Genomic DNA, 26120 nt, shown 5'->3' on the forward strand with positions numbered 1-26120 from the left:
AATTAACTGGTTTGCTTTCTGGAGGGGCTCACTCATTCCCAAAGGAAGTTGAGTTCACTCATCATGACTTGGAATTTTCAGTCCCAGCAGAACTGGGAACAAAGACAGGATGGAGTGCTGGGCAGATGCTCCCAAAAAGGCCAGAGCAGGGCTTGGTCAGCTTGGATGCCAAGAAGTACTTCCTGATGGTTAGGACCCCTACGGTATGGAATGGGCTTCCATGGGAGATGGTTGAAGCCCCGTTGGTGAGGGTGTTCAAGGATAGGCTGGACATGCACAGGGTAGGCATGTTGTGAGCAGAGCCAGTTGGAGCCGGGGGTCAGACTAGATGACCCGTGAGACCCCTTCTGACGCGCTCTGTTTCTATGGGTCTAATACTCCAGAGGCAGAACAATTATTTGGGCCATGAAGCTGGAAACTGAGAAGGGAAGCTGACGGGCACAGAGGCTAAATAGGTGGGCAAGTGAATAAGCAGAGTCCAGGTGTTGAGGAGCACCCAAGGATGTGCTCAGACCAGCTCTGCAAACATTTCTAAGCAAGTCTGAAAGGACTAGTAGGCACCAGCAAGGGGAACGTATCTCAGCCTGGTTCTTTCCTTCTGCTCTTTGTCAGGCTTGAGTGTCTCTCCCAAATGGGCCAATCCGTAACACTTAAAATCTGTGTCCTGTTGTGCACAGGAAAGAGTTTGTCCCCTGACCAAAGTGCTGGACTGAGGGTGGGGAGCAGGTACAAGCTCCTCCATCAGTCCTGGCCCCCATCAGCAAAGCTCTGTCAGAGCTGGCAGATCAGCGCCCCAGTGGCGCATGGCCCGACACGCTTTGAGCTGCCTCTTCCTGACCAAGGGGATGTCCTTGTGGCACGTCCCAGCATGTTCCAGCTGCAACCCGCATCAAGAGCCAGGGCACAGAGACACAGAAGCTGAGCGAGTCAGCAGGGGCCTCCCGGGCCATCCAGTCCGACCTCCGGCACCAGCCGGCTCCGCTCATGACATGCCCACCATGTGCACATCCAGCCTATCCTTGAACACCCGCACCGATGGGGCCTCAACGACCTCTCGTGGATGCCCATTCCCACCCTCGGGGTCCCGACTGTCAGGAAATGCTTCCTGGCATCCAAATTGAGCTTTGGCTCCCTGAGCTTTGCTCTGTTGGAGCGCGTCCTACCTTCCTCTGCAGGGGAGAACAGGTCTCTACCCACCTCCGTGTGACATCCTCTCACATACCTGTATGTCGCCAACAGATCCCCTCGGAGTCTCCTCTTCTCCAGGCTGAAGAGACCTGTTCCCTCAGTCTCGCCTCGTTCCCCATCCCCTGCAAACCAGCCACCAACCTTGTGGCCCTACGCTGCACTGACTCCAACCTGGCTATATCCTTCCTGTAATGAGGGGCCCAAAACTGAGCACAATGCTCCAGTTGCAGGCGCACCAGAGTCGTGTAGAGTGGTAGCAACACCTCTCTCGATCTAGAAGCCACACTTCTGGCTATGCAACCAAGGGTGGCGTTTGCCCTCTTGGCCACCACATCACACTGCTGGCTCATGTTCAGCCTGCAGTCAACCAGCACCCCGAGGTCCCTTTCACAAGTGCTGCTCTTCAGCCACTTGTCCCCTAACCTGTACTTATGACAGCTATTCCTATGCCCCAAGTGCAAGACCTTGCACTTATCCACATTGAACGCCATCCTGTTGTCTCCTGCCCACTTCCATAGTCTGTCCAGGTCCTTTTGGATCTGGAGTACCTGCTCCTCAGTTGTGGCCACTGCTCCAGTTTTAGTGTTGTTTGCAAATTTCACCAGCAGACTGTTCACCCCTTCTTCCGTGTCATTGATGAAAAGATTAAACAGGATCGGCCCCAAAGACAAGATTAAACAGGATCGGCCCCAAAGACAAGATTAAACAGGATCGGCATGGACCGTCACTGGGGCTCCTAGCGTAGGGAGTCCCCTACCAGACCCAGGATGCTCCTCAAGCAGCAGAGTCGTCTTCTGGTGTTTTGGCTCCACCATCCACCTGCTCTCCCCATTCCTAGTGATGGTAGCAACTGTCTTACTGGGGGAAAGGCTAGCAGGACCTTGTTGGACTAAAGTGGCGTGAAGCAGCGCCTGGTGGAGTCGAGGGAAGTGAGCAGTTTGCTGTGTCTCTCGCGACAGTGTCCGAGAGCTGCCACTCGTGTCCAGCCATGCTGACGATCTAAAAAGGAAGGATTCGGCTTACAGATCATGCTTGCCAAAGAGACGACACAATGCGAGAAGAGCCCTGCTGGACCGGACAATGGCCCTCCCTGTCCTGCCTCGTGTTTGCTTCAGCAGCCAACCAGATGCTTCAGGAAGCTTGGAGGCGGCAGCTCCCCAGCAACTGCCTCTGTTCATGAGGACTAGGAGCCACCTAGGACCAATAGCTTATTTCCTACGTCTAATGCCCTTTTAAGCAGCACCCTGCATTTATATGAAATCCAACATTCATTGAAAAAGGGGCCAATTCTGACCCCAATTGGAAATGCTTCAGGCAAGGCCATGTCTCCTCCAGGAAATCTGAATCACCGTGAGAATGGCTCTAGGGTTTTGGTTAGTGCAGGTGGTGGAAGAATTTTGCAGTGACGCATAACAAGAACATCTGCATGATACATCTTGACCTGTGCTCCTTCAATCTGTGCAAACATACGTTGGCCTTCCAAATTTAAAGTGCCCTTTTAAGAAAGTTGCTCTTGATGGATTCAAATAGTGTTTCCTGAAGGGTTTACCCCAGGCTCTTAGCTTTCAAAAGGGGCTAAGAAGACCTGGGGTTAACATTCTTGTGTGCCTTTGTTTGGGGTCACAAAAGTAGCCCATAGAAGTATAATATACAGGGATTACTCCGGGCATGCTTTGCTTTATAGAAAGAAATCTATAACAGGCAGGACGCTGAAATTTGGGGACATTGTTTACTAGGCAGATTTTGATAGTCCTAAAAGTCCTAGATGAAAGATCTACTTCTGTTTAAATTGCACAACAGAGTGTGAACCTTTGAGAGGCCAGATACCCATATATGTGAAATTAAACCGGTGGCCAACACTATTTACTTTTTCCACACCAGGCATCTTTTTCTAAATCTCTGTCTCTTCTTGTTCACCTTTTTTTTGAAACCGAAGAGCTTCAAATATTTCCAAGAACCTTCTCGGGTAGGAAAGATTCTCTAGCTGCAATGGGAAGGCAGGGAAGCAAAATTCCATCAGCAGACGTTCAGTGGGACTTGGTTTTTGCTTTCCATTTGTAATCCCTCCTGCTAATCTTTTGTGGGCATCCTTTGCAGGCCTGAAATCCAGAATGCTGATGGTAGCTCCCAGTGTCACGGCCTTGCAAATGACAAAGTGGAAGATGTGGATGAGGAAGAGGAAGAACTGGAAGAAGAAGATGACGACAGCCTAACAGGGAAGTCGCAGGACGAGACCGCATCGCCCACGACAGAGCCACAAGGAGGATATGAGGATGAGGAAGATGAAGAGGCCACATCCCTTACCATGAATTTTGACCGCACCCGAAGGTGGGTGGGACAGAGTGGGAGGAAGGACCGGCTTCTCCTGCCCTTCATTGGCAAGTCATGGATTAACCATGATTCATCCATTTGGCATGGCTAGAGCATCAAACGTAGAGATGCCACCCCCTCCCCACGGAAGACACTGGGCTTGGGTTGTGCTGACCAGTAGAGCAACAGAATGTTTCCATCCTATGCCAGCCCCTCCTGGCTGCCGGGAGGCCTTGGATGCCCCACATCCGTGCTGTTCCTCCGGGGGATCTGGGGAACTTGAGAAATGCAGTTCCCATGATCCCCAGGTGCCTTGAATGCACCATGCACACATGACCATGCTCTCCCTGGAGCCCACACTCTCCCAGGCTAGTGCAGGGCCAGCCCACCTATGAAACAGAGAGAGGGGCCCACCTCCGGTCAGGGAGCAGGAAGAGCACTGAACGGTGCCGCCGCCGCCACTCCACACCACAGCAGAAGGACCTGCTGCTGCTGCCGCCACCGCCAGGAAGTGTGCCAGGGAGTCCCACCAGCCCATTTCCAACCACGGCTTTCTCACAGGCTCTCTAGGGCAGCTCCCCACACACTGCTTTTCCCATCAAGAGCTGCAAAGCCAGAAGAAGCCGGGACCTTGCGAGAATCTGCGCAAGTCTCATGGGGCCCGGTCGAGCTCTTGCAAGCTCTCCTAAGACCTGGGCGGCCGCTTCTTCCAGCCATGTGGCTCTTCGTGGAGGCAGCCGAGAAAGTGGTGCAGCCACAGATAGAAACATAGAGCGAGTCAGAAGGGGTCTCCCGGACCATCTAGTCTGACCCCCGGCTCCAGCCTGCTCCGCTCACGACATGCCCACCCTGTGCATGTCCAGCCTATCCTTGGACATGTTCTGTTCTGTTCCATCCTACGTTCTGTCCCACCTGGGCAGTGGGAGAGCTTGTGCAAGGTCCAGAGGAGAACCTCTCAGCCCCTTTCATCATGTGAAAACTAGGCAGTGTAGGTGAGAGGATCTCACTGGATTCAGGGAAGGTACATGCTGTCCGGAAACTCATAAGCCTTATCTAGAAGCTCTATACTTATCTGAATGGGAAGGTGTGACTTAGAGTCCTGCAGCAGAAGGGGGTAGGACCAGATGGCCTTCTGGCCCCTTCCAACTCTACTATTCTAGAATTCTATGATCTTATTTCTCCTGGGGCTTTCTCAGTTGGCTTGCTCCTCAGAATGGTGTCAGTCAGGTAATGGAGCAATAAGGAAACCTGATCTGCACAAGCTGTAGAGCCTAGAAGTCTTTAGGACCCCAGGGTTTCTATTTTGGAGTCCACTGGACTCTAGTTTTTTTGTTTTTGGTTTTAATCCCCAAATCCAGTGGCGGTCTGTGGAGCGTGCAGCCTGGGTCTGTCCAGCCACCACTGGTCTAATGCAGTCAGACTGCAGCATTAAAAAGTACAGAAGTGATACTCTAGTACAAAGCAGACATGTGTGAAACAGAGCGAGTCAGAAGGGGTCTCCCGGGCCATCAAGTCTGACCCCCGGCTCCAGCCACCTCCGCTCACGACATGCCCACCATGTGCACGTCCAGCCTATCTTTGAACACCCGCACCGATGGGGCCTCAACGACCCCTCGTGGAAGCCCATTCCACACCCTGGGGGTCCAGACCATCAGGAAGTGCTTCCTGGTATCTAAATGGAACCTGGTTCCCTGAGCTTTGCTCCGTTGGGGTGCATCCTGCCTTCCTATGCAGGGGAGAACAGGTCTCTTCCCATCTCCATGTGACATCTCCTCACATACCTGCATGTCGCCAACAGATCCCCTCAGAGTCTCCTCTCCTCCAGGCTGAAGAGACCCCGTTCCCTCAGTCTCGCCTCATGCGGCATCCCCTGCAAACCGACCACCAACCTTGTGGCCCTACGCTGCACTGACTCCAACCTGGCTATATCCTTCCTGTAATGAGGGGCCCAAAACTGAGCACAACACTCCAGTTGCAGGCGCACCAGAGTCGTGTAGAGTGGTAGTGATACCTCTCAATCTCGATCGGAAGGACTGTTCAGGGGTGGCTTCTCTGGGCTCAGCTCCCCAGACTCCGGCCCCCGTTGCAGCAGCCCTGAACTCCTGACTTCCCAGCAAGCCCACCCAGCACTCAGAGGGTGCTCGCCAGGAACCAAGCAGAGTTCCTTTCCCACACCTCTTCCAGCCACCTCTGGGGCTGCTGCAACGGTGTGGAAGAAGGTTGCTGGTTGCACAACTGGGGTCAGCAAGCATTCCCAGACTTCTTCTTGATTCACCTCACTTTGGAGGACTGGGCCAAACGCAAGAGGAAGCCCACAAATGCTTGGGGGGGGGGGGATGGACGCCACCCTGTTCCATCCCATTATTCATGAGGTAGAGCAAGATCTATATGTGCCTGTTTCTTTCGGGGACTCCTGGAGTATTTGTGCCACTTTTCACAGGATGCTCAGAAGATGAGCTCCTACAGTGAAAGTGGTCACTTTTTAAAACCATGCCCTCTTGTAGCAAACTCAGGAACTCTGTTCTCAGCTGCTTCAGAATGAAGCGGGGCTGCCAGAGCACGAGGCTGTTGTTTCTTCATATTCCGGAGAGTATCTCAAGTTACACAGACCTATATGCAGTTGTATTTTTTTAAGACAGTTCTAAAAAAAGCCCTTCCAAACTTAATTATTTCATTTTTATACCACCCAATAGCCAAAGGCTCTCTGGGCACATTTAGAAAAGTTCAGTCAAACATATAAAAGCAAACATCCAATATAAGCAATAGCACAATAAACAATAAACCACAACAATAAAACTGCAGCAATTGCAGTCCAATTGGCACTTAAGTACAGCAGCTGTACAGAGTAAAATGCAATGTTAAAACTACAATTAGAACAATTAAAATCCTGGGAAAATTAAAAAAAGGTTTTACCTGGAGCTGGAAATAATAAAGAGCAGGAGCCAGGCGTACCTCTTTGGGAGCTTGTTCCATAGTCAAGGTATCACCACTAAAAAGGTCCTTCTCCTGGTGGCCTCCCTCTTTACTTCCTTTAGAGGTGCTCCTGGAGAAGAGACCCCAGAAACTTATAGAATATCAGTGGCGGTTGAACCTATAAAGAAACCAGATGTTAGACGGAGTACTTAAATGAGCTTTTCCCTTGAAAGCAGGAAAATGGAGGGCAAGGAAAGGAACTGACTTGCATAACCAATTTACAAGAAAGGAGGAGTACATGCCATGAAATTATGAGAGTCTGCCCTGCAAAGTCTGCCCGCCTTTCCTTCCTTCCTTCCTTCCTTCCTTCCTTCCTTCCTTCCTTCCTTCCTTCCTATGCCACAATTCAGGAACATCTCTAAGCAATTCAGAAAGGGATGTTTCAAAAGAAGAGGAAAGGAAAAATTACCCCATTTCCCTTTCCCCTTCCTTAGTACATCCTCTACGCTTTCCTGCACTATAAATATCACTTGGTTAAATGAGAGAGAGAGAGAGAGAACTAGCATTCACTGTTTCTGGGGTCATTTCTGTGCCCCAAAGACAAAACTGCCTATGGTGATGCAGATGTACCCACTGAAAGGCCATTGTCTGAATCAATGTTTCCTTCAGCAAATTTCCATCTACTTTTCAGGTTTCAGCTAGTGCAGGATTTCAAGTTTCAGGTAGTGGACATAACTTTGGGCTGAATCTTGCCTATACGATGAGGCTTTTCCTTGTGACCTTACATCCAGTTTTCTCCCAGTGAACTTCAGTGTTCAGCTGAGGAAGGGAGTGGTCCCTCTTTCTCATGCCCAAAGCAGACAATGATGAACTTCCTTGTAGGCCCAAGTGTGCTAATCTTGTACCTAGTCACAAAAGCGCCCCGCGACCTGCTATGCAGATTTTGGGAGTGATCACGCCTCAGACATGTTTGCTTTATAGGAAGATCATTGCAAGGGGTAGAGGACTGAAATGTGGTGACAGTCCTTCCTACCATGCATTTAACCAAGCCCTAAAAGGACTAGAGGGAAGGTCTCCTTATGTGTAGATTACTTGAGAAAATGTGAGCCTGGGGTGTGGGAGTTACCCTTGGATGCTGGATGAAATGCTTCGGAGCTAGCGGAACGTGAGTCAGGGCAATCCTGAGCCATCACCAACTTAACTTGGCCCTGCTCTTCTAAGAGAAGGCAGTCCTGGTTTGCCCGGCAGCAATGGCCGGTGCCCAGGAAGCCTCCACTTAACATTCCCCACCGCTCCCCAAATCACCCACCATCACACCCTCCCGCAGCTTGGCAGGAAATGAAAAATGGCAGTTTCCCAGAAATGGCCACTTCTTGGGTGATAGGATCTGGGCAGCTGCCCCAAAGTCCCAGGTACTGATGTGGGACTTGGCTTGAGGGAAGAAAAATAAAGCATTACTTTCTCCCCTCCCCACTAATCCCAAAATCCTTCACACCTGGCCAAGACATGAATGCTACTTCCAGGCTTGTTAGCAGCCCATCAACAACTTCCAGCAATGCACTAGCAGTATGTTGCGGGTTCCACTTCTCTGTGACTCCAACATTCACTTTGGAAGTCGAGTATTTAACACAGCTGTAAAAGTGCAAAGGAACTACATACCTTTGCTGCTGTGAGATGCTTTTTCAGACTGCTGGCCGTTCCTTCTAGGGGCCATACTCCCCTCATCCTTCACTGTGTTTGCCCTCATCTCCCACAATGGCCACGTTTTGCCAACTTCATGACGTGGCTGACAAAATAGCACGGAACTCTGCCATCCATCGGGCGAAAAAGCAGGGAGGGCAAAGGAGGCCAAGGACAGTGACGGCAAAGGCCGAAGCCCGAAATTAGAGAGAAACAGGACCAAAATGATGCGAATTCATGGCCGTGAGTGCCAAATGCAGCCTGGACGAAGGCATTTTGATGCTTTGTGAAACTGAGCATGAAATCAGGTAGGTAGTTTGGCCTCCGTCCTACTTCACAACACTCTGAAGATGTCCTGTGTCACAAATACGAAGGAGCGCCTCCTTCCATACATACCTGCCCACCCCCGAAGAGCTGAGTTGGAGGTCCTTCTCTGGGAGCCCTCCCTGAAGGAGATTAGGAGGGTGGCTATCTGGAGCAGGGCCTTCTCTGTGGTGGCGCCCAGTTGTGGAACATGTTCCTAAGGGAGGTGTGCCTGGCACTGATGTTTCCATTTCAGCACCAGGGCAAAACCTTTTTATTTTCCTGATATTTTAAATGTTAATGTTGTTTTCGAGATGTATGTATGCATGTATGTATTTATTTAAAGCTTTTATATTCCATCTACTACAAGCGTCTCAGGATGGCTTTACAATAAAAGCAACACAAAATAAAACAGAGTACAGCATCCAACTTCCAGTAAATAAAACCCTCCTTCAAACCAGTTAAACCTTAAAATAGTGGGAAAATAAAGAGGTGTCTGCCTGGTGCCGAAAAGAACAAAGCATTGGCACCAGGCAAACCTCTCTGGGGAGCGTGTTCCACAGTCGGGGTGCCACCACCAAAAAGGCCCTTCTCCGGGTAGCTACCCTCCTAATCTCCTTCAAGGAGGGCTCCTGGAGAAGGGCCTCTGCCCCAGATCTTAAGGAGAGGGAGGAACATAGGGAAGAGATGGGGTTTTATTTGCTGTAACTTGAGGTCTGATACTGTGCTTTTATTTTATTGTATTATCATCCGGGGACTTAATGAAGGACAGTATAGAAAAGCGTTAAATAAATACATAAGGAATATAAATAAATGCTTGTTGGGGAGGAATGGAGAAGCCATGTGACCCTTTGGCCAAACGGCGGCCACGCAGTCGCGGCAGCCAGATAAACAGGCCTTTTGCCCCGCAGCCAGCAGCAAGCACCGCACCCCTCGCAGTCCAGTCTCAGGCATCCAGCCTCCCCCGCGCTTGGTTTGCTCCTTCCGTCTGGCGTGACGCCCTCGTCTGTCCGTCCGTCTGCCTGCCCCCTGTCCCCGCATGCGCTTCCACAGCTCCGTGCTCTCTGCATGCCTTTGGAAACACTCACCTTTGCCCAGCTGTGAATCATTAGATGCGCTAACAGGTCAACCCCTTCCCTCTCCTCCTGATCATTGGTACAGGTGTATTGAGGAGGACGAAGCCGGCTTGTTAGATTTGGAGCGGATATTGCATTTTGGGAAGGGGCTGGATCTACGCAAGGCGCCCGAGGAAGTTCTTGAAGTAAAAGATGTGTATAATTCCACCTTAGACTCTGAGACAATAAAGCAGAATCTGTACAGGCAGGCTAAAAATCAGGTAGGTGCCTGTTGGGACTTTTGCTTAGTTTCCCCTTCAGCAATGCTATGGGGCTAGCCCCTCTGATTTCCATCTGCGTGGAGTTGAGGTTCTCCAGAAGAAAGAGGCCCGTGGAGGTCACTCCCTGTCCAACAGCAGCAACCAAGCATGAGGTGGAACAGTTTCCATCAAAGATGACAGAGTGGGCTCTCTTCACCTCTGAACCCAGAAGGCTTGCAGGGAAAGGACAGGGGTGTGGTTGCATGACGAACTTGGGGATTATGCCTGTTGACCTGCTCTGGTTCTCCACTCACCTCCCACTGGCCTCCACCAGCATCTGGCCAGGTCCTGCAGAACCCATCCCTCCAGCCTTCATGGCCTTCCTCTTGTGCGTGGCCCGGCCTTAGCTGAAAGGAAGTCCACCAAAGCTTGTACAAGGCAGGTTGCTGCTGAACACGACACGGACACAGGATACGCTCACCGGGATCTCGGATCCACAGCTGCTACAGAGTGGACCCAAGCCCAGGGACTCCACCAGATTCCCGTCTCCAAAAGATATTCCTCAAAAATCCCTAATCAAGCAACTGAGGAACTGAAATCTAAGTTCCTTACCTGTCTACCATGCTCAGGTTTCCCTGGAAAGACGTAGCGACTGGGTTCAGACAACACCATAACCAACACTCAAGGGCTGAGTATGGGTTTGATCCATGGGTTGGTGCCGAACTGTCGGTTTTCATGTTCTCTGAACCCAGTACAATAACAAACCACGGCAAAAACCAGAGTTCACAACTGGACAATAAACCGTGACTTCTCCTCATGGGTTGTTCACGGTTAGCACGTCATGGCTTGTTAGCACAGCAGGGTTGAGGAGCACAATAACCCATCTTCCAGCAACACTCCATGGTTCTGCAGCAACCCACTCTCAACCCTCGAATGTGGGTTATTGTGTCAACCCATCACTGCCAAACCGGTTTAAAGACTGTAGAGCAGCAGGGAGTGCTAAGGGAGAAATACTGCAGTGGGAATGTAGGTGTTCCAGCTATTGCCTTCCTGGGGAAAACTAGGCTTTTCATCTTTGAAGAGAGAGAGAGAGAGAGAGAGAGCTCATTTCCTGTTTCCATGCATGCCTCGTCTTTTGTCTTCTTTACTAATATGCTGAAAATGTACTAATTATTTATGTCGTGCTACGTGTTGCTTTTTCCACAGCTTTTGACAGGGCAATTTTGTCCAAGACATACACAAACACCACTGCAGACAGTTATTTGGTTAGAGGCAGGGGTGTTGGGGGAGAGACTGAGGGGTTATTTCCCAGGTGTGACTTCTCTTTTGCTATTAGTGCTGAAATCCGATGTCTTCTCTAGCAAGAAATCATCCCCATGGCCTCCCCAGATATCATTAATTAAGGAAGAACATGGACTCTTCCTCTGGCTAGGCCAGGCTTCTTTGTACTGGGTCAAATTAATATGACCAAGAAGTTTTGGCTGAATGTTGGTACTGGTTGCACTGTATATATCCTGCTTGTTATTGTCAGTCTTTCTCTGCTGATAGGACTCTGTTATCAGAGGTAGAAATGGCCTCCTCTGGCTAAAAGTTTCCCTTCCCGTCTACACGCTGGGTGCTCACATCACCTCTGCATAAGCAGGGCTGGCCTAAAACCTGCAGGTCTGGCCAAGCAATGGCTTGACTCTGCTGAACGGGCATGGTGTTCACCAGGTGCTCACAAGTTGTCTGGTCAGCTCCTCCCACTTCCTGCCTCCTTTGCCTCTTCTGCTCACCTTCCCGGCTTGAGCAAGTCGTCATTTGCGGTTCACTCTAGTCTGGAGAAGCAAACTGCACGCAAATGTTGCAGTTTGCACAAATTGTAATAGCACAGATTTGCACAAGTTTGCACCGATGGTCATTTGGCTACGCGCGGGCCAAGAAGCGAGGGGAGCTGGGCACGGGCAAGGCGGGAACGCAAAGGGACAAGGAGTGTTTTGACAGTGGCGTGTAAACCAAGTGATCTCGATCGCTGACGTTGAGAGGACAGGATGGTGTTTCTCCAAGGAACCTCCCAGACAAACGCAGCGGGCCAAAATTGAGGGCAGGTGTTGGCATGCAGAGCTCAGCTGGGAGCGACAGGGGGGGTGATGCGATTCTGCAACATGCTTCTCTGCAGAGGAAGTCGTGCTGATAACCTCTTTCCCGTGCTGTTTTCTCCTCTCGTCCCTAGGCTTATGCAATGATGCTGTCACTTTCTGAGAATGCTCCCCTTCATCCTGCTTCCCAGAACTCTCTGGATGCTTGGTTGAGCATGGGAGGAGCGGCTCCCGAGCCAGGGGGCTTCAGCACCGTTGGCCATCTCTGAGCGGATCAAGGAGGCCCCTGGCCGGAATCCCAGCGAGGAGGCCGAGGTGCCGTGCCTGGCCTCTCAGACCAGCTGGAAGTGGAAAACTGACAGAAAGCCCTTGGGACTGGCCATTGCAGGAGAAACCTGTCACAGGCAGCTCTTTTCCGTTTTGTCAAACGTAGCAAGCCACCGCACTCAGCCGCCCCAGGACCATGACATCCCAGATAGCGCGTAGTGCGTACCAGGAGTGCAAGTGCTTCTCGCACGGGAAATACCAGGTGCATTTGTTGTCCGAAAATCAAATACTGCCCCCCACTTATGTTACAGACCACATGGCTGAGACAGCAAGGACCTACCTGTAACCCGAACAAACGCTGAGATCCTCTCACCCTCATTTCCAGCTCCTCCAAGAAGACAATGACTTTCTAGGCCAGGTCTATTCCGATGAAGTCACTGGAGATTAGGACACGGTTGGCTTTCTCTTTCATTCCTACCCCTTAAAAAAAAAAAAGAAAAAAAAAGCAGTGTCAAATTCTGTACCCTCAGGTCCAGGGATGGACATCACGTAAACATTTTCCACAAGGCCCTTGCTGGGGAACCACCTCTAAATGCATTGTACCCCTGTGGTTCAAGTCCATGTCCTTTTTCTTTCAAGGCCTGTATGGGTCACTTCATGGCACCAAGGTCTTCAGCTCCGTTACTGCTTCGCAGCTGCTTACTCCGAGCTGGCAAGCCACCAAGAAGGAACTTCCTCTTGGCCCGCCCCACACCGTACTTACGAAGCAACACAACCTGTAGGTCTAATAGGTGACCCAAAGAGGTCTAACCCGAGCAGAATAGGAGAGATTTCTCTGCCCTACAGAATAATATGGTGGCCTTAAATATTCCTTAATTATAGCATAATGCAGAAATGCTTCTGGATGACAGAGAAAGAGAGAAAAGCAAACTTATCTCCCCTGATAAGTAGGTGCCAAATTGGGATGCATGGAAACGTAGAAACAGAGCGAGTCAGAAGGGGCCTCCTAAGCCATCTAGTCTGACCCCTGGCTCCAGCTGGCTTCGCTCATGACATGATAAAAAGAATCTCATGGAAACTCCTTTCTCCCACCCACCCATACAATGTCACACTAAAATCCCTTTTGCTTCTTTCGGAATTTCTCAGATGTTTAACCTGGGCAAGGAACCTCCAAATCTAGCCTGAAAGCGAATTGTTGGTGAAATTTTGATAGTGGCTTTAGCGTGGGTGTCTTTCTTTGTGGACTGGGATGGCTTTACAGAAATTATTTTTATTATTATTTATTCATAGCTCTGCCACTGAACGATCTAAACCAGAGTTAGCTAGAACACCTAAGGAAAAAGCTCCATGGTTTTATTTCACTGCTGGCTGATCCCGCGGCAGAAAACTACAGCCAAGGAGGTTTCTGCTCAGGGCCAGCAGCTCTTAAATCACAGGGCAGCTCACATCCAATGTTATGACAGGAGCATTATTCCTGTTTCCCCACTTCTGGAACTGAAGGGACCATCTTTCCCAACAGATTCCAAAATCAACATTTGGGCGCCAGTTCAAAAGCAGGGACACTTGTATGCAAATCATGCCAAGTGTGCATTCAAGGATTCCGTGGCTTGTTTTGAATTTTCATTTGGGCTTTCCTAAATAGGCATCCCTGGCTCAGCACCCCACCACCCCCTCAGTGCTATGGTTTTTAAATCATCTCAACATCAAGTTCTGAGACAGGGAAATAACACCACGGTCTCCAGCAAACACGGTCGCAGGCCCATCCTTCAGTTCGTTTAGGTAAATTCAGCATTTGTCTGCAAAATCCTTTATTTTGGAAAAAAATCTGTAGTAGTCTTGGGTAACCTGACTGGAGCTAATGATCCTTGAGTAGTTGCTTTCATTCTGTGTAGTTACTTCTAGGAGAGACGCTAGCAAGAATGCAGCCAATGGCGTGTGGCTCGTACTATATCCCCCCCGATACTGGTTGGTACACAGGAACTGGGAAGGTACTCGTACATCACCCATCATCCATTTCTTTTCTATCACCCCACCTGGCTGCTCTTGCAATAGTATAGACACTTTCAATGTGATGGGGAAGAAATCGGAGATCTGTTGCTACTGGCTTGGAATCCACCACAGAATAAACTTATTTCAGTTTAGACTACTCCAAGTATGTCTTAGTCTGGATCCAACACACAGTTTCCATTATGGCAGGAACCACCCTAAGAAAAAGCTGCTTCTGATATCTGTGTATACAGCAGACTTTGCATTGAGGAAGGGCAGAATATTCTTTTTCTTGCACAAAGTACTTCAATGCATGTTCTTGACAGAGACTGGAAAGTTTTCCTTCCTTCTGCTTCTCACAAGGGCCTCTTTGCACAACAGACTTAGAACAGGATTATCTCCCCCACCCCCTGCCCTGCCGCCAAGGATCTTTAGGATTGTAGTTTGGTCAAGATTTTGTTTTTCTTCTTTCCAGGGCTTCCTCAGAGAGGGGAAAGGCTGCAAATCCATATTAAAGTCAGAAGTATAGCTACACCTGGAGGTAAAAATATACAGACCTGAAAGAATGACCAGAAGTTGTTCCCAGGTCTCAAAACCAGTTGCACATCTAAGCTCTTTGAGCCTTTCAACATGAGTCATTTCTTATGCATTCATGAGTCTTTATTCGCAGTAGTTGGCAGGTGCTTTGCACAACACAATCATCCTCTAGGCCTTTTCCCATTCTTTGCAACCATTTCCACAGCTTTTGTTTTGTTTTTTGATTGAGGAAAGTCTGGTATTATGTGGAAATGACAGCATAAACCCCTCATGTGTTTGCACAGTTCTGCTGTTCCACAGTGCCACCTAGTGGTTGTGTGATGGAACCTGTGGAGAGGCAGAGAAAGAAAAACCTGGAAAAGCATGTGTAAAGGAGCTGGTCTTAACCCCGTAAAGAAGCTGCACATAGAAAAAAATTCATTCCCAAGCTTCAGGCACCAAAAGGTATCTATTTATTTGACTTTTTAAAAAGTTAAACAAATTAATTTTTTTTAAGGTAGAGTTGTTGATTTGAAAGAAGTCTTATACCAGAATTGGCATAAGAAAGTTGGCTGCCCAAGGCAAAATGGCAAATGGCATTCCCTTTCCAAGGCAGGTTATCCGAAGCCAAGGCAAGGTGCCTTTCCTCCTTCTTGGTGATAAATACTGATGTGATGATAAGCTAACACTCAGATGCCCTTTCATGGCACTTCATTCTTCCCAATGCTTGTCCAGCCAACCTTTTAATACCTTGGAAAGCAGCACTACTAAAAATTAGTATTTCTGCACCTCTCTCCCAAGCCTTGGAAATCCACCTGCTTCTGTAACTACTCAGGATCTTGGAGGAAAAGAAATCAAAATAAGAGGTTCTATACTCAGATCCCAGCAAATGCATTTTAATTGCTGCCCATCACCACCAAGTTAGTTTCAGCTGCAGTTCTGATCGTAGGTGATGGAGACAGTTTAATTGCTCAGGGCAGCCCATGCGGGGAGATCACCAAGTCCAAGCCCAATATTAATATTAATATTAACTACTCTTGATCAGCTGCAGTGGTTCCTTTTCCAACATGGAAGTGACTTTCTGCATGCGAAGCTCCTTTGATACATCCCACCTGTTCTCCTGCCAGTGCACAAGCCTTTTCCGCTGTCTGTCTACGCCAGCAGGTGACTTTGACACCCCAGAAGCATCTAGGATGGGCCATTTGCTGCAGAACAGTCTTGTCCAAGTTGGAAAAGTGTCCAGAAGGAGTCAAGCAAAGGAAGATTCCCTGCCCAAGCCATTGGGTGCAGAGAGGCACTTCACCCCATGTGAGTGAAGTCTGCTGAATATTATCCTCCCTACTAGGACAGCCTATGAGGTGGGGTCCTCTTGCACCTGACTTCTCAGCACCATGTCCAGCAAGGTTCTGGAGGACCTTCAGGCAAGGCACCCTTCTTAGCACCCTTCCCTCTGGGCATGGGCCCCCCATTGCCAGCAGTGGTCCTCAGTTCCTTTCTCATCATTGCTACCGCACCCTTCCCTGACAGGCTGTGGGACAGACGTATGGGGAAGGGCATCTCCTGCCAAACTGGTCTGGGGCAGAGCAAGAGTTATGCAGATGTGCCATGAACTCTCTCTCCCTCTGGGCCTCCACAGCCCTGCTCAGCTCTTGCAAACTCAGGACCGTGGCTATCTTTACGAACTTGATCCATCTCACAGGTGACCTTGCTCCTCTTCCGCTTTCCCTAGCTCGATGATCTTCTCTGGGGAGTCTTGCCTTCTCAAGATGTGTCCAAAGTAGGAAAGCTCCAGTTTGGTTATTTTTGCTTCTAGGGAAAATTCTGGCTTGATTTGATCTAGGACTGTCGCATGACAGTAATTTCCTTTGACCTCACAGAAGCTTATTTCTGAGTAGACATGTAGAGAATTGCACTATTAATTTATGAAGCAGCCCTTAGGACTTATTCCAGAATCACTGCACATAGGATTTCAGCCTGCCGATTGCTTGAGGATTACATCTGAGTTAGCATGCATGGATTAATCTGTTGGCATTTTAAACCCCCACCATAAAACCAGACACTCTACAGCCATGGCTCAGGCTGAACAACTGGGCAGGCCCTGCTCTAGAAACATCACCACCTGATTCAAGTCATCTCTGTAGGAATTCTATCAGCAGTGAAATTCCTTCCAAAGCAAGCGAGAACATGGCCTGTCATTTCCTTCCCACCACCCCTGCAACAAAAATCAGACCAAAACAAAGCAGAGCCCCCTTTCCAATCTTGCAAGATGTTTTCAGTCCAGCAAAGAATAGAACTCAAGACAGTGGCTTTGGAGAGAGGAAAGGAAGTGGTGGGTTTTCTCTAGGGGGGACGCATTCTCTGGGGGTGATGAGTTCCTGAGGTATGAGGGTTTCAGCCTCAGGGCTGGGGTGAGGAAGAAAAAGGCAGTGTTTTCTTGATCCAAAGCTGTTGTGACTCGGTGTACACACTCCCAAAGATCATAGCTGCCTTTGCAGAGTTAAGAAAACAGTGAAAAGAAACAAAACAAGCATTTGGAATGAGAGATGCCTTTTCAGTTTCAGAAGCAAGCGCTCCCAGTGTGTATTATCTCGGTGCTGGTGAAAGGGCCACGTCACCAAATCCGCCAGTGGGTTTCCGTTATCTGCCATGCTGCAGTTCCTCCCCGCTTACAGAATACAAAAACAAAAGCCAATGCTTCTTCCCATCCAAAGGACAGGCAGGACCTGGTACCAGGAGACTCAAAGGTACCAAGCTCTCTCTGCCAGAGGAACACCTGAAGAGCAATGTTATTTGAGCAGGGCTCCTTCCGCACAACAGCCAGGTTTAAAAGGCAGCAAGTTCCCCAAAATGCAGGCCCTGCCCAGTTGCAGAAGAGCCGGTTGTGACCACATGGGGTGAGGGGGCAAGGAAAGCATCTCCCCCCAGGTATCTTGCTCCCAACAGGTGAGCGACAGAAGTTCAGCTGCCATGCAAGCATGGGAGGACCAGTGGGCCAGAAGACCACAATGAGGAAGGATCAGGTGTAGAGGTGACTAGGTGCTCTTCTGAGGACTGGGGGCAGCTCAAGAGATTTGGGGAAGGAGTTACTTTCCCTCTGGACTTAGCTGGGAGTCTGTGTCCAGATGAGAAGCACTCTCTTCACAGGGCATGTTAAGCTGCTGAGAGCCACTCCTGTTTCCTGGTGCCACCATCAAGAAGCGAGCATCAGACGTTACCCTAGAGCGTGAGGTGGTACATTCCCTTCCTTGGCACCTCTGTTTGTTGGGGTCAGGAGGGAAGCCCGTTAATGAGAGCCAGGTATTGTCACAGGGGCCAGTTTAAAAAGAAAGTTGGGGCATTTCCTGGGGCTATAGAATGTTTTTAAAGAAAGGAAAAAACCATAGTTTTTCTTATTATATTTGTTCCTTAACAGTATTTTATTATATATTATAATATATATATATATTGCATTAGATATCATTATTGTGAAGAAATATTGTTAATATAAGTGACTAGAGAAGGACCAAAACAATATAAGAAGGACATATGCCATCATCCGTAATCAGGGTGGTTAACTTTATTATTTTCATTCTTGTCATCACTGTAAATGTGCCTAAACTCTCAGAAGTAATAATGCAATTCCCACTGCCAGTTTCCAAGACAATCATATCCTGTGCTTCATTCCTCAGTTTAAAAAAGTGGTGTTAGATTACGCATCCGTTTTGCTTTGCTTTGCTTTGCTTTTGGAGTTTGGCTTGGTGGAAAAAAGGTGGTGATTTGGTGTGGAGGAAGGAGAATTGCAAAGATGAACTGCAGAAGATGGTTTTCCGAGGAACAAAGGCCCGCGTAGACAACGTGCAAATCCTAAAGTGAAACACCTGTGACGATTCTCTGTTAGCACCAGGTTGGCATTTCTTGGAAGTGCAGCGCCTTGATTGCATTTACAGATGTGGCCGCCTCATTCCTCCTGTTTATACCTCTGGCCTGATTGGAAGAGTCGCTGTACACTGCTCAAAAGATCACCCCTTGCAGGGATACAATTTGTACACAGGTTGCTCTACTTGGGGCTCACGCATTTGCATATGCAAATGTGCCCTTGACTGCCTTTCCAAAGAGTCAGGGAGAGCTGGGTCTCTCCAGACAAGGCTTGACACTCTCAGGGCTGGTTCCTCTACCCATCTGCTTGGGCCTTTGCCTGTGGTTCCAATCCAGTAATAGGATTTATGCTAATACTCCAACCCAATGATCCAGTATGGAGATATGGGGATCCAGCCGCAAAACAGTGGCAGCACCCCCTTTTTCCTTCTTGGGACATATTCCAATACAGGAAGAGAATCACCCAGGAAAATGCCCCAGCGGACAGCTGGAGATAGATCGCTCTTGGTGGACCATTGGAGCTATTCTTGCTTTCAGGTGGGGATTTCCAAGCTCACCCGATCGCCAAAACTTTGGAATGCACTGGCAAATGCAGCCCGTTTGCCCCTAATCACCTTGATGCTGGGAACGAACAGGTTTGCCCGTGTGTTTCCGGCCAGCCCGGTAGGCCAAATCTTTCTGGAGTGCTTGAGAACTCCCAGAACCATCAATATCCCAAAGCTAACTATGGGGCCTTCTGGAAGGGCCCTAATCCCCCTTCCCCTTTCTGCCTTTTCTGTGCAGACTTTTTCAGTCTTGAGGGCCACTCCAGGTGCCTGTTGGTTTGATGGGGCTGTACGTAAGTTGCATGCACCTTCCTGCATTCATCGGAATACACCCCCTGTTCATGTACCCTTCACCCCAGCAGCTCGATCTTGCGGTAACAGCCTCAGAGCTTTCTCTCCTGCAACCCAGCTTAGCCATTCTAATGCAGTCCTCCAAAAGAGAAAGTCACAAAGGAAGGAACCTGTTTCGGACACTCTAGGAATAAGCTCGGTGGCAATCACAGAACCTGTTCCTAGAGCATTTCCCCCGCTTCCCTTCTGACCCCAACCACATGTTTTGATGTCGGCAGATGCCGTGTGTGGCCTAGACTTTTTCCACCCCCTGCTTTTAAGATTTGCATCTAGGGTTCAAATGAAATTGACTAGATTAACTGTTAAGCATTTTGGTTGGCTAATTAATTGATTGATCAATTAAAGGTGCATTAACATCCATCACCGAAAAGGAAATGCTACTGTTTTGCTTATTTTGAGAATGGACACCAATATTGTGAGGAACGCAATCGGTTGGAGGAGGCATTCTCCCACATGGAAGAAGAGCCCAAAACCCAACAGGTCATCCAATGCTTTCCCTGCGTTTATGCAGCTTTGCCCCCACTCTCAGTGGCTGAAATGTTCCTTCTACAGCTTCGTTACTGGCTGTAAGCGTTTTCAATTGAAATCGGTTGATAGCTTTAGTGCCCCTTCTCATTTTGCATTCAGCCCCACGGTTCTCGAGAGCTTCCCCAAACTGAAAGTCAACCGTAGGCTGAAAAGAGGTTCCGAGCTGCTGATCTAATGGATTTATTCTAAAGCAGCACCCATTCCTATGGGTTCAACATGGAGTCTCCTTTAGCAGCAGGGAACAGGGCAATCATTTCGGAGGAAGAATTGCGCATACCTGTTTATACCGATCTGTGCAGAACATCTTGCCACATGCACCCACCTATTTAGGAGATTAAGTGGTGGGCATGAAGGACGGGCCATTGGAGGGAGAGTGTCGCCTTCTGAAAGTAACCCCCATGCATATCAACAGGGTCTGGAAAGTTTCTAGGGAGCTTGGTTCTCTCACGGTCACCCTGGAGCTGCATCACAGAATCAGGGAGGTGGTCCATGAAAGCTCGTGGTGGGATTGTATGCAGGGAAGGCGATAAAGATGAAACTCCCTGGAAGATCTAGAGATCGAACTGCATGTCTACACAGAAGCCTCTGAACTGTGGTCCGCGTTGCACAGTCGGTGAACTTCACTGGTGCCCAGATCAATTCGGAACTATCCAGAACTAATAGCACAGTACAACCGTGGGAGCCGTTTCCTGGAGAGGTGGCGGGCTCCCCCGCGCTAGAGATGTTCCAAAAGAACCTGGACAATCGTCTGCGTGGGATGGTGAAAATTGGTGACTTGCAACAGCAGGGGATCAGATCCGGTGGCCTTCCGGGCCCCTTCCAACTCTAGTATTCTGTGGCAAAGCAAGGATGGCCTTTTGTGGCCTTTCTGATGTGGCAGGATTACAGCTCCCATCATCCCTGACAGGGACTGTTGGGAAATAAGAATCTAACAAAAATAATTCCATCCAACCCAAATAGGAATCTGGAGAGCCTCAGTTTTCCCAGCCCTCTTCTAAAGCTTAGATATGCCAACAAGAACACCCTTTTTGCTTGCCCAGTAGAATGTGAGCATGAAATTCTAACATTGCCACACGGTTTGTTTGTTTTTTTAAATCACTGTTCCATGGCTGCCATGCCAAAATATTCTAACTGAAGAGTAAGCTCTGCTGCATTTTGAGGATCTACTTCTGAGTAAACAGGCACATGAGTGTGTAGCAATGCACGGATTTGGAGGGTGTTTGCTCTTCCAAGTGTTAAGATGGTCTCACATGGTCAGGAGCTGTCAAGGTGCACGGATAACCCTTAGATGGATGTGACAGATTCATGCCTTCCCTGTCAAGCCCCCTCTGTCATGAGAGCTAAACAGGACCACCTCGGAATGCCAGATGTTGCAACATGTGGCAAAAAACAGCCATTGCCCTTGCTTATGTGCCTCTAAGAAGCATCTGAGTGAGCTGAGATGGGATGGATCTCTTGATGTCATCAAGGAAGTCCTTCTTCCTCTGGATAATGTCAACCCATTGCAGACCTTTTCCCTATAGAAATGAGCATCCATTTTCATTCCCTTTCCTTCTGCCCCACATCACACGAATCCGATTTGTTTTAACCTATTCGACTCTCCTTTTGGTGCACTTGATTTGAAAAGATAAGGAATCTACAACTTCTAAACTTGGTTTTCCATCCAGCTTGCTTTCCATTTGCAGCCCAAAGTTGCAGAGCGGACTGTAACTGTTCAGAGGGCCAGCCATGCCCTTCTTAAGACATCTCCATTCCATTCTTAGCAGTTCCATGGCCCTGAGAATGCCGAATCTTTATTGGGCTGTTCTGGAGGGGGGCACCCATTCTAGTTCCCTTGTCCCCCAAAACAGCTGTTGTCACTTTCAGAGAATGGATCTGGTGTTAGTATAGCAAATGAACACCACAATCCATTTCGCCACATATTAAATTTGTGTCTTGTTAATTCATTGACCCGCAGAACAAAATGACTGACACATTTTTGTCGTTTTTTCTCACGAGCAAAAAGGATGTTGAGGATGCAGCGAATTAAAATTTCAGTTTTAATCATAGGGTGTGTTTCTTAACTCCTCCTGGGTCCCTCCTCCTAAACTTGTTCTGAATTTCCTTCCTTGTCGGACAACCGGAGGAAAGCATCTGGACATACAGAGGATTAACAAAGCAATTGCCACTGGAAATTAATTAAGGAAAGGGGCTGGGATTTTCTCTCTTAACTGGTGGCTGGGTTGATTTTTCTGCCCAGAAGCCCTGAGAAGGAAGGTCTGCAGCTCAGCTGCGCACCTTGGGAAAATCAAACCTTGTGGCTGGATTAGAGAATAGGTACCTGCTGGCCAGGTAGCTCAAAATCATCTGCACAGCACCTTTTCTGCTCTTCCAGGACTGGTTTCATCCTTTGGCACTCTAGAAAAAAGAAACAGCCACTACAATTTTGAGTGTAGTGACAAGCTTTAAAGGATAACCTGGGGTAAATAATTTTGCAAATCATGTTATCTCCTTATTTCACCGTTTGGTAATAAATACCCCATCATGTTCTGCTCATCATAGTAACTACCGAGTAAATACAACTTTTCCTCCTTAGTGCAGGTGAGCAAACCCTCCTCCTTTATTGCTCTCTGGAGAGAGGACACAACTGAAGCGGGAGAGCAGAGTGAAGGCAAGTCCAAAGGGCAGAGTCTAATTCCAGCTCCTAACACCGAGATCTAATATTTAACTCTTCAAAGATCGTTTCACTGTACAGGATGGTATTTTTCAGGATCAGTTCAAAAATAATGGGATGATTTTCACCCTCTGTCAGGGAAAGCCTTGAGTAAGATTTTGGGGGCATTCTGAGATGAGGCTTTTGTTCTGCAGTTGCCCAGATCGCTCTAGTTCTTAAAATAAACTGTTGTTCTTTCAACGGCGGCTGGCTTGATCGGTCGTGTCACAGACTTAAAAGGCAAAGAATCCAGCGGGGTGAGAGTCGGAGCGCCAGGGAGGTGATACACCCATTAGCCACAGCTTTGCTACAGGGCTGTAAAGCTGGCAAGGGAAACTGTGATGTTTCTTTGAGTAACCAAGGAAGGAATAGGAAGGAGGCAGAATCTGGTTGACTTTCTGGGAGCATCTGATGAGTGTCAGTCCATGCAGCTTATTTCTGGATTGCTTCCACTGGCTCGTCTTTCTGTAGCTCGAACCAACATCTCACGGCTGCAACTTCCGTTCAGAGAACGTGTTCCAGAGTATGAATGACCAACCCGTGTGGAGCATGCAAGTCAAGTCCACACGAACATAGAAACAGAGCAAGTCAGAAGAGGTCTCCCAGGTCATCTTGTCTGACCCCCGGCTCCACTCATGACATGCCCACCATATCTGCTATTTCCCTGTGGGTCCAGAATTCAGGGCAAGGTCAGTGGTTGTGGATAAACTGCCTTTCTCGGATTGTCCATTATTACTGATTTGCTTATGAAGGACCCTTAACAAGTTTCTGAGATTCTCAGCAGATCCCGTTAAAAAGCATGGTATGCCCTCACGCTTGAGAAAATATTCCCTTTGCTTGAAATACAAATGTTGTGATTGGAAGGACTAGACGCTTGATTTGAAATGGTGCAGATCAGAAGGGAGACAGCCTGGTACCTTCAGGATTTGGGGACTACAACTCCCAACAGCCCCAGCCAGCATTCAGTGGTTGTAGAGGTTGGCATTAGAAGCGTTTGGAGGCTATCGGGTTGCCTATGCCGGCGATCAAATTACCAAGGACATGAGGGCAGTCAGCTAAACACAAGGCTGCGCAAACAGAAGTAATTCATTTATGGCCATCTCTGATGCTGCCACAGCATTACTGAATGCCAAGATGGAGGTGAAGGCATTTCTTGACTGACTCCATTCCAGGAAGGTTGTTGGTGTCTGTGCGAAGGCTCTGGGATCTTCTCTCTCACAGAGGAGAACCTGAGGCCTTCTGGGGAGTGTGGAAAGGCGACTGCGGCCATTCCTTTGTCTCTCTCCCCTCTTTCCAGCACATCCCGCCCTTCTCCCAGTCCAGCAGCTTAGGAGTGTCCTTTTGCCAAGCCACGACAAAGCAGCAGCACATATATGGAGCTTTCTTGGTGCTAGTGAAGCTACACAACAGAAGCAGACATTGTGTGACGTTGTGTGAGGATGGGAAGTTGACTTGCTGGTAGGGGATCAAGGGGACCGTGCCGCCAGTTCATGTCTCTCTACCTTCTCTCTGTGAATTAGAACCAATCCTACGGAGCAAAGCATTCTGGGTGGTGTCTGGCAGAGACCAGCTTTTGTGATGATGCTCCATTTCCATCTTCTCATTGTCTTGTGATCGCTGCCTCCCTCGTAGGGCATCACCACTTTGGACTGCAATTTTGTGGGTCGTACTACCTCTACGCCTTGCAAAATCATCGTTGTGGAACTGCAAAATTGTGGTCAGTTTTCTTGCAACCTTCCCTTTATTTTGGCCCGAAGCAAGTTCATGCAACATCCCTGACTCGGCCTGAAACTTGTGGTGAGACACACATATTTGTGGAGATCTCCCATGGTTCTGAACGGGTAGTCAGAAAGTAGCCAAGACCAAGATGGCGGCCAAGGAGTTCAGTGCAGAGTCAAAGAAGGAGGGGGAGAGAAGTTGGAAAACGTTTATCTGCACTGGAGTCCCTTTACAGGCAGGTGAGCGGTGAAGTGAGAAAACTGAACGACCACTAACGATTATATCAGAAGCAAGGAAAAGTGACTTGTTTAACCCCGTGTAGGCTTTTCATGGTGAACTGTGATTGATTATATGCAGGATTCACATATTCCATGCCGCATACATTTAAAGACCATGGGTCTTGTGAGGACTGTCTGTCTCAAGGCCACCAGCTCAGAGTTGAATATTCAAGCGGCCATGTGACCACACCAAACAGGGCTGCCGATCACCAGGGTTCCTCAATCATGTGAACCAGTGCAGGAAGCCTTTCTCCAGGCTGATCTAACATAACTTTTCCTGCTTCTCTGAAGCCCACCCGTGAGGGGGGAAATCCTCTGGGCCAAGCAAGCCAGACGTGGTGCAGAACAAGCAGGGGCCATCTTGAATATTTAATTCCTGGCGGTGGTTGTGCGTGTCAGGGACCAGGAGTTATGTGTGGAGTAAACAACCTTCTCCAACACACAGTCTCTGGGTTCTTAGGATAATGGATGTGCAATCCTGGTCCATCACTCGCCACAGTCCACCATGGCTTAAGCAACCAACACTGGTCTGTTTTGATTGTGCGAACCAAGTCTTTGTTTCTGTGGATTCTTCCTTCTTGTCTGCATTGGTGATGTTAAATCTCCAGTTCTGTGGGTTTTTCCCCACTCCAAGAGGTGTCCAAGTCATGAAAGGTGACTCTAAGCAACAAAATACGCACACGCAAAGAAAAGAAACAAGCACAGTACGGGGCAAACTCACAACATCCTTGTGAAAGTTCTGCCCTCTTCTGTGATTCTACCTTGTCTTTACAAAAGCCCCTGGTGAGATCGTGTGAAAATAATGGTCAAAGTTGCTGCCTTCCTTTTAAAAAACTTGATCCCGTGAATATTTAAATCTGTAACGCTGCCAGCAAACAAGCAGTGTGAGAGTGTTCACAGCATAACCAAGGAAGTATAACTTGCATACACAATCCACTTTTCTACTTAATCCCTTTTTTAAAAACCAGCACTTAAAGAGGAGCTGAAGCTCAGTCACAGAACCACACGTGCAAAAGTTCCCAAATTCAATCCCTACCTTTTCCAGACTTTATTTTTTATCGGAACCCCAAGATGGAGCCTGGTACAAAAGACATACACTGAGAATTAAAGTCTCCTGAGGAATGTATGCCGAGCAGTAGAATTGCAAAACCCAAGTTCCACATAAAACTCCACTCCTGGTTTACCCTACGCTTTCTTTCCTTTACCAGTAGGTTGATGGCGTGTGGTTGGGGGGATGGGGACATTCTGTTGCTGCTGTTAAATGGTCTCAATATTCCTTGCTGGTCCAATGCAGATCCCTCAACAATCTTCCGAAAGATCTAGAGAACATGTGATGGGAAAGGGTAGACATGGTGGAGTAACCTCCTAGCTGTTAAGGGTGAATCCCTGCGAGATGGAGCCTTCTGCATCCAAGTACGTTTCCTGCGTGATTTAGGATTTCCTTGGGGTCTATGTGGTGTGAGAAGCCTACCCCGGTTTTTTGAGGGCTCCTGGCTGCAGAAATGCACCACAAAGCGATTGAGAAGAAACTGCTTGGTCCAGCTGAGTATATAGTCAGCTTTCCATGTTAGAATTTCTCGAGATCTTTGTGAGGCA

The 26120-nt window shown here is 48.6% G+C and overlaps 1 protein-coding gene across 3 annotated transcripts in view; it reads left to right on the plus strand.

Annotated features, from left to right (window-relative positions):
• PRDM16 (PR/SET domain 16) overlaps window positions 1-16801 on the plus strand; it is a 473609-nt gene extending 456808 nt beyond the window's left edge. For 2 of the 3 annotated variants that reach the window (XM_044445479.1, XM_044445480.1), the window contains exons 15-17: window positions 3286-3516; window positions 9556-9730; window positions 11922-16801. In XM_044445479.1, the coding sequence (XP_044301414.1) occupies window positions 3286-3516; window positions 9556-9730; window positions 11922-12056 (541 nt within the window). In that variant the 3' untranslated portion in view covers window positions 12057-16801. The remainder of the gene's footprint in view (window positions 1-3285; window positions 3517-9555; window positions 9731-11921) is intronic. The other variant, XM_044445481.1, reaches the window with a different exon arrangement.
• Window positions 16802-26120: the final 9319 nt, after the last annotated feature.

The sequence above is a fragment of the Varanus komodoensis genome, unplaced genomic scaffold, assembly GCF_004798865.1.
Source record: "Varanus komodoensis strain SLA01 unplaced genomic scaffold, ASM479886v1 scaffold48, whole genome shotgun sequence".
Lineage (NCBI taxonomy): Eukaryota > Metazoa > Chordata > Lepidosauria > Squamata > Varanidae > Varanus > Varanus komodoensis.